The sequence below is a fragment of the Vicia villosa genome, linkage group LG1 (assembly GCF_029867415.1).
Source record: "Vicia villosa cultivar HV-30 ecotype Madison, WI linkage group LG1, Vvil1.0, whole genome shotgun sequence".
Taxonomy (NCBI): Eukaryota; Viridiplantae; Streptophyta; class Magnoliopsida; order Fabales; family Fabaceae; genus Vicia; species Vicia villosa.
Window position 1 is genome coordinate 7,307,406 of NC_081180.1, and position 8,512 is coordinate 7,315,917.

Consider the following 8,512-nt stretch of genomic DNA (forward strand, 5'->3'; position numbering starts at 1 on the left):
GCGAGACAAAAACACTAGGTTGACTTCGATTGGGAATGGTCGACTGCCATACTAATTTCTTCATTATAAAGTGGTCTTTAATTTCACACCCTACTTTTCATGTCTAAAATCTAATCTAACAATTGTAGGTCATTTATAAAAAGTATGCTATCACAATAAATTTGTTATCAATTAAGCCACACAAAATTATATATTAGAATCAATCAAGATCCATAATACTATAAAAAATGACACCTTACAAACCATAATACTATCCAGAATCCATCATACAAATACTATCAAATATTACCGGGTATATCTAACCCCCGTGTTCTTTCTCTGCCTCCTATACTGTAATATCATTCATGCCTCAGATAAAATGACATCTACAATGACCCTCCGAGGAGTTCCTTTCATAAAGTCCCCTATCTCTATACCCGCTCGTATAATATCCATAATACAACCACACACAAGTAAAACATTAACGACATGATCTGTCATAGCCTGCTCGTTCTCTAATATCTCCCGATGAGCTGGTCTAGGTGGATCTCTATGAACATCTGGTGTCATGTAAGGACGTGACACTCTGAAATACCATTGAATGTACCCGAATGTACTACTCCATGGATGGGGAGCTGGCACACTTTGTGCTTCCTCTAGTATTAGATGATTATAAAAATCATCAAACATCGCGTCAACATCTCTACGGATCATAGTAGGAGGAACAGACACAGAAAGGTCTCTTGGAACATCCTGTAGAAACCCGAATTAGTGCATGACTCGCTCAGGCAAATGTGGATACATCTGGCATGACCCACAAGCCAACCATCTAGAGTATAAGGTTACATCGTCCAAGAGAAGCGTCTGAATGTGATTGTCGTACGACCGAAAACGTATATCCTTTATTGCTCTGCAGTCAAGAAACATTCTAAAGGGCCCGGTCGCCTAATTCCCTCTAAGCGAGACGAATAAACAAGCACGTGGTTGGTCCTTAGAGTAGTCATAAATATATGACCAGACGGAGATATATGGAAAATGTTGTAGAATACATCCTTGAAAATGACACAGATGAAATATTAATAATGGCGTAGCACAATATTTGTAACAACAAATGTGCAAATATATTACCATAAACAATGTGCAACTTGCTGTCATCTCTTTGGTCTTTCAAAGATAACATTTACATCATCACCATGGGTAAGCCATAATAAAAAAATTTAAATATTATATGAAGTACCAAACACTATGAAGATTAATTTATTTTTCTATTTAATAAATTTTTAAAAATATAATATTTTGTTCAATTATATTATTATTTTGTATAATTTTATCATTAATTAGCGTTATCATTAACTTAATATTTTCTTTTTTTTTTTTTAGTTTTAAAATAAAAAAATATTAAATAAGTTTTTGGTCTCTATAAATATTGTAGTTTTCATTTTTAGTCCCTCATTGCCTTTAGGCAACGGTTTTTAAAAAAAAACCATTGCCAAAATCAGCTAAAACCGTTGCCAAAATTCGAGGGACTAAAAATGAAACTGTAATAGTTATAGGGACCAAAAACTTATTTAACCCAATAAAAAATTAGAAAAATAGAAAAGGAAAATTGGTTAAAAAAAAATTAAAAGAGAATAATTGTGCATATAATTAAGGGTAAAGTGAAACATAACTATCTCTAGAAAACTATCTTTGACATGCATATAAATAAATATCTTTGATGTAAAATAATGAAAGAATGTTAAGTGTCAGTTTAAATAGAAGCATTACAAAAAGTTTGTTGTTGGGTTCTCTCAAGAGCTCTGAAGAGAAGAGATGGAGGCACCGCCATTTTCCAACTTAGAAGAACAGGTTTCTTTTGTTTCAACACTCACCACCACCATACTCATTCTTTCTTCACATCACTGTGCTGCATTTTAATCCTTTTTGCTGCATCTTTCTTTCTCTTTTCTGCAACATATATTATTATCAATCTTGATTCTCTTTGTTTCTTAGCTTTCTTGCATTGCATGTGCTTCTTTTTCATCAGAATCTGTTATTCACCATTTTCATATTTTTATGCAGGATGATGATTCTTTCTTTAACTATCTCAGCAGTCTTTCTCCTTTAAAGACATTGAACTCACTTCCCATGGATTATCCTCTTTTCACATCACCTGATGTCACTTTTTTTGAGGATTCCACATTCTTCGATTCTAGGGATAGCCTTTTGGACACATCAAACCCTCAAGTTTCGTGCGAGAATGTAAATAAAATATATTCACATGAAAATGTTCCTACTTATTCTACTCATTTATCTCATGATTCAACTGAGTCATCTAGTCAACAAGCTGTGCAATATGGTTCTTGTAGCCCAGAAGATCATCCACTAATCTCAAGGGATGATGTTAACTATCTTCTTGGATTACTTGGCATGCTAGAACCAAATGGTACCAATGTACAAGACCACTCTGTCAAAGATTCAATTGAGGCAAACACTCAAGTGCCACAATCTAACACTAATTATGAAATGCATACTGTTGATCCACTTGCTTCTACTTCAATACATGGGCCTGAAAATAATCCTTATCAACCAATACCTGCCACTTACAGAAATCAAACATGGAACAATCTTGCCAATTTCGCTTTAATGGATAGCAAACCAATTCAGACAGGGAATGACGAGGTTAGAAATTTGCCGCACTTTGTATCATGTTCTTTTGTGGTTTATAGATGTTCAATTTGTTTCTACTTGTGTCAATTTGTTAAATAAATCATTCATTGTAAAAATACTTGTTTTGTTTTTGTATATAGCTTGTGCGTATTAGACACAGTATACAGATGGGTTTTCTGGATTATGACAAGACCAGTTATACTTCAAACATCACTTCCTGTTCTTCAAAATCTGGTGAGAAGAATGCTAGTAATGAAAATGGTTTTGGAATTCCAGCCTCAGATCATTACAGATGGAATCCTGAACTTCCGAGCTGCAATTCTTCCTTGCATCTTTCTGAAAGCCACCTATCGCAGCTCTCCGCGTCAATGGAAAATCATTTGGGGCCATCTGATAATGAAGTTCAGTCTACAAAAGATTTCACAAAGTTTTTAGTTCACATTAAGGGTGAAGATTTCTGCGGTAGTACCCTCAAAATGGAGAGTAAACAGTTGGATCCTCCAAACAAGAAAAGGAAGAGGAAAGGTCAGATTGATCTAGGTGCTTCTTGTTCAAAACATGAAAAGGAAGAGGAAAGTGCTGATTTCTGTCAGAGTACCCTCAGAAAGAAGAGGAAAATGTAGTCGTCGATTATCTTTATTCCATTATTAATTTGGTTTTTATCTTTCTTCATTAGTCTAACACCAAAGTTTGATTTCGCAGCCACAAATCAGGTCACTGTCAGTGTAAAAAAGCAAGCTGCCTGAGGAAATATTGTGAATGTTTTAAGGTTTTCTTTCTCCACAGTGACATATATCACGTAGTAAATTTTTAGTTTCATTTATAATATGAATGACAATGGTTGTCGGTTTTGTTTTGAAGGGTGGTGTTGGTTGCTCCCCAAGTTGTAAGTGTCAAGGTTGCGAGAATATATATGGAAGAAAGGATAGGGAGGCGGAAACAAAATCGGAGCTTGAAGAAACAGAAGCGTTACAGATTTCTAGGTATGATGATATGCTAATTTTTATGTTTGAAGAGATGATAAATTGGATGTTCATTATTGATGTTTGCATGTGACAGATCATTGGTTCTATTACCTTATTTATCATTGGAGAATCCACAAAGATCTTTCGCTGAATTGTTTGGCAGCAAAAACCAAGAGCTTATGGAATCAAATGCTGTTGGGTCAGTCTATTCATATGAAAATATACAAGCATTTCATTCTCACAACAGTTTCCACAATGTAACTTGAAAGACATAGCCGCTGAAATCCACAAAGGAAGATATATAAATGCACTTGATTAGAGCTAAATATTTTGTGGCAAATTGGATTAGTGGTAACTTGCAAAGGCATTGAGTTAAACTCATGCATTCAATCTTTCAAGCATTGCAAAGTTAACAACATGAGTTAAATTTCCCGCAGGAATTCAGGTTTAACTATTGAGAATATGACAGTATCAATGTATTTTAGATTTACAAATTTAATGATGATAGACAAAAGTCAAATAGTTTCTCCTTTCCATGCTAGTTTGGTCACTGAGAGATTGTGAGAAGAGCTGATTTGTACAACTGTGTGTTTGATGAAATTATCTGTAACAAGAAAGAATTTTATTAAGATTAATAAAGTCCAAACTAAACTTCTATTCTTGTATTAACAATTTACAAATATTCATAGTATTAGTTACATTATTTGAGTCAGAAATGATGACTGGAAGTAAGTCAAGTCTTCAATGACATGAAGGGAAGGGCTTCCCTCCACTGAGATTTGAGTTATATTTAAACCACCTGTATTCTTTACTTTACAAATTTTCTTCCATGCCACATGTGCTGTTTTATCAGCCTTTTCCATAATATATTTGATTTAAGAACTTCAAGAGTCCCCGACAAATTTCTCTCAATATGATTTCCAACGCTTGCCACTCCACTGTATCATATGCCTTCTGTAGATTCATTTGGATTGCACATCTTGGAGACACATGTTTGCAATTGTACCCTCTCAGCAATTCACGAGCTATAATAATATTGTCATGTATGACTCTGCCTGGGACAAATGCTGATTGCCTTTTCATCCACCAAGGTATTTATCACTTTACTAAGCTTTTTGTTAAGATTTTTGAGATAATCTTATAAAAGGTAGTACAACAAGCAACTGGTCTAAGATCCTTCATAATTTTTGCAGTAGGGCTTTTTGGGATCAAAGTGCCCAGAGAACAATTGAGTGCAGTATAAAGCCTACTGGTGGCAAAGAATTCTTATAAAGCTGCTATCACATCCCTCTTAGTGATAGGTTGGATGATACTTTCTTTCTGCTCATTTTGTAATTGGGCTCCATTTCTAAGGGCAGTTATATCCACATGAACCATATGTTGTTTTTATATAAAAATGATTTGGAAGAGCATATGTTGTTTTTATATAAAAATGATGAAATCTATAAAGACAACTAAGAAATTGCATGATATAAAATGAAATCTATAAAGACACTACGGATACCTTGCCAATTCATATTTGTTTCAACACTAGACACACCATGCATAATTAGATTGATCATATTCTCACGTGAACCAATCTCAACCAAAATATGCCAAATATATTCCTAGTTAAGCTTATCATACACTTTAGATAAGGGGAAACCAAGAGAGGCATAACCTCCTTAAATCTCTCAAACAATGACCTTACCCACAATTTTGTATAGAGTATTACATAGAGATATAGGTCGGAATTGAGTAACATTCTGCGGCTGATCGACCTTGGGGATGAGACAAATATCTATTTGATTAAAATCACCCACAATACTTGGCTTATTCCATGCAGATTTCACAAAATTGATTACATTCTGCCTACTACTTCCAAGATTTCTGGTAGAAACCGGCAGCAAATCCATCTAGGCCTGGTGCCTTCCAAGGCTTCATGGAAAATAAAGCCTTCCGCACTTCAGCATCACTAATATTCTCATTCATCCTTTGAACATTTAGGTCCTGCAATTTTGGAAAACTAATACTCGTTTGACTCCACTGGCTCCAAGAAACTGGCTTCGCAAAAAGTTTCTTATAAAACTCAATCACATGAATTTGAAGCCTTTCAGGACTATCAATCCAATTCCCACTCTCGTCCTTAAGCATAATAATACGATTCCTCTTCCTACGACCAAGAGTCTTCATACGATAGTACTTAGTATTCTGATCACCATCCGCAAGCCACACCGTCCTCGATATTTGGAACCACATTAGCTCTTCATAATGTTTACAGTCAAGAGGCGTTACTGGAAGCTCCTATACAATTCGACACAAGAATTTTTTTATTTGTACTCATCATTAACAAACAATAAGAAAAGTTAACAGTCAAGAGGAGTCTCTCTAACAACATCCATGGAGTTCTCCAAGTTATCATCCCCCACCTCATGGCCATTATTGCTACTACCTTCTTTCTCTATTTCCTCCTCGCATTCTTGTTCTACTCCATCACCCGTCTGTACATCTTTATCTTGGCATTTTATCTGATGACTTCTGTCATGACATAAGTTTTCAACTTCTGAAATTGATGTTATTAGATTTGTTGAGATAATTTCAAAAATTAAAGATAATCTAAGAAATAATTTCAAAAGTTAAAATAAAGATAAACAAAATGAAAAGAGAAAATTAATGAGGATATAGAAATAATATAGAAATGTGAGCAACAAACTTATAGCCTAACTGATATTGAATTTCAAACCAACTACCAATATAATATTAATTTATTGATTCTATGTTATTTTCTTGATACGTTATTCCATAACCCTTCAAATTGGCATTGGGGACACTGTCTTTGATGCAAGTTTGAGGATGTAACACCTTTTTTAACTTATGTTTTTAATATATATATATATATATATATATATATATATATATATATATATATATATATATATATATATATATATATATATATATATATATATATATATATATATATGAGAGCATATCAAGTGAGAGCATTATATAATGAGAGATGAGAGGAATAAATATTAACCATTGAATTCATCAAGAGAGAGAAATTAATAGCCACATTAATGCATTAACCTTCTCTCTCTTGATGAATCCAGTGGTTGATATTTATTCCTCTCATCTCTCATTATAAATTGCTCTCACTTGATATGCTATATATATATATATATATATATATATATATATATATATATATAAAAGCTTTTGTGGGGGTTGTCACGATACCGGGCTCGACGTACAATATACAGTCTCACTTTGAGATGGAGGGTTATTTCGAAATTAAAGTGACGCCTATGGGGGGAAACTTGTGTTTGTTGGAAGAGGTGGAGGAAGGTGTGATTGAGGATTTAACTGGGGAAGGCGAAACGTGGTGGAAGCAATGGTTCAAAGAGATTCGAAGGTGGAACGAAAACGATATTGATGACGGAAGGGTAACATGGGTCAACGTGTATGGGGTGCCGATTCATGCGTGGAATGTGGAATTTTTTATCGAATTGGCAAATTCGATGGGAAAGTTCATATGTTTGGATGAATCAACGGCTGATCGGTCTAATTTCGACACGGCAAGGTTTATGGCTAGAGTGAAACTATCTCATGTGTTAAAGAAGTACGTCGTGGTCCAGATAGACGGAAAAGAGTTCGAGATCTTTTTGAGGGAGGACGCTATTGGCTCGTTGCGTAATAACTCAGGTACTCGCAAATCTCAAACTTCTGAATCTGATTCTTCGGAATCAGAAGACGAGTGGTCTGTTAATATGATAGATGGAGATGATGTTATAGCAAATATAGATAATGTAGAATATGGTCCTTGTATTGAAACTGTGCCTGGAAATAGTTCTGTTTGTGTCGAATCTGTGCCCGAAATTTGTTCTGATTTTAAAAAAGAAACGAATATTGTATCTAGTAGCGGGGTGAGGGAGGGCATCCGTGATGTAGAGGCTGGTATTATTAGTAATGGTGTGGATGGAGGATTGGTTGAAACTAAAGTCTATCGAAGAAGGCGGATGGGAAAGAGAATGGTGGAAAAATAGATTTCTTAATTTAGGAGGAAGAATAACTTTATTGAAGTCTATTTTGAGTTCTTTAACCGTATTTACTATGTCCTTTTACAAAGTGCCGAAGAAGGTGGAGAAAGAGCTAACGAGTATCCAAAGTAGCTTTCTTTGGGGAGGTATGGATGAGAAGAGGTGTATTCATTGGATTAAGTGGAGGGATGTAACTCAACCTTTTGAAAAGGGGGGGGGGGTTAGGGGTTAAAGACATTATGGATTTTAATTTGGCTCTTTTGAGTAAGTGGAGGTGGAAGATTCTTCAAGGAGTTGATTCTCTTTGTTTCAAAATTTTAAAGGCTCGATATGGTGATTTAGCAGTGAAGATTTTGGGAGGCAAAGTTTCTTCGGAAGAAATGAGGAGGGCGTCCTTTTGGTGGAAGGATATCGTTAACATAGGGAGTAAATCTAATCTTGATTCTTTTGCTTCCTCTTGTAGGTTTTTAACTCATAATGGGTTTAATACTCCATTTTGGGAGGCGAATTGGTAGGAGGGGATGGTTTTGAAGGATGAGTTTCCGGATCTGTTTGAGGTGTCGCGTTTAAAAGGGGTATCGGTGGCGACCATGGGGGGTTGGGTGGATAGTGAGTGGAGGTGGGGGGACTTAGGTATTTCGGAGGATTGGTTGGATAATTCTTTAAGGTTGGCCGGTTGGGAAAAATTAAGGACTATTTTGGAGGCTTTTGGGAATTTGGGTGAGGAGAAGGATGGAGTGGAGTGGGTGCCCAATAACGGTGATGGCTTTTCGGCTGCTTCGTGCTATGAGGTTTATGCGAGCAAGCGTATTTTATATGGTCCTAATTGTAGATTTCATGAGGCGAAGGGGTTGGTTTGGAAGTCGGAAGTGCCTTTCAAGATTAAGGCTTTTGGGTGGA

General features: G+C 35.5%; 1 protein-coding gene across 1 annotated transcript; it reads left to right on the forward strand.

The window, feature by feature from the left end:
• The first annotated feature begins 1,927 nt into the window (after positions 1-1,927).
• Positions 1,928-4,217, forward strand: LOC131600357 (protein tesmin/TSO1-like CXC 2). The gene is made up of 5 exons (XM_058872531.1): positions 1,928-2,640; positions 2,769-3,247; positions 3,331-3,397; positions 3,490-3,611; positions 3,688-4,217. The coding sequence occupies exons 1-5, from the start codon at positions 2,035-2,037 to the stop codon at positions 3,857-3,859; spliced, it is 1,446 nt and encodes a 481-aa protein (XP_058728514.1). The 5' UTR covers positions 1,928-2,034; the 3' UTR covers positions 3,860-4,217.
• Positions 4,218-8,512: the final 4,295 nt, after the last annotated feature.

Excerpts from the sequence above, each read along its gene's own strand:
- LOC131600357 (XM_058872531.1), top strand. The coding sequence starts at position 2,035 with ATGCAGGATGATGATTCTTTCTTTAACTATCTCAGCAGTCTTTCTCCT. Across the intron at positions 3,248-3,330 it reads CTCAGAAAGAAGAGGAAAAT|CCACAAATCAGGTCACTGTC; the intron begins GTAGTCGTCGAT and ends TTGATTTCGCAG. Across the intron at positions 3,398-3,489 it reads AATATTGTGAATGTTTTAAG|GGTGGTGTTGGTTGCTCCCC; the intron begins GTTTTCTTTCTC and ends TTTGTTTTGAAG.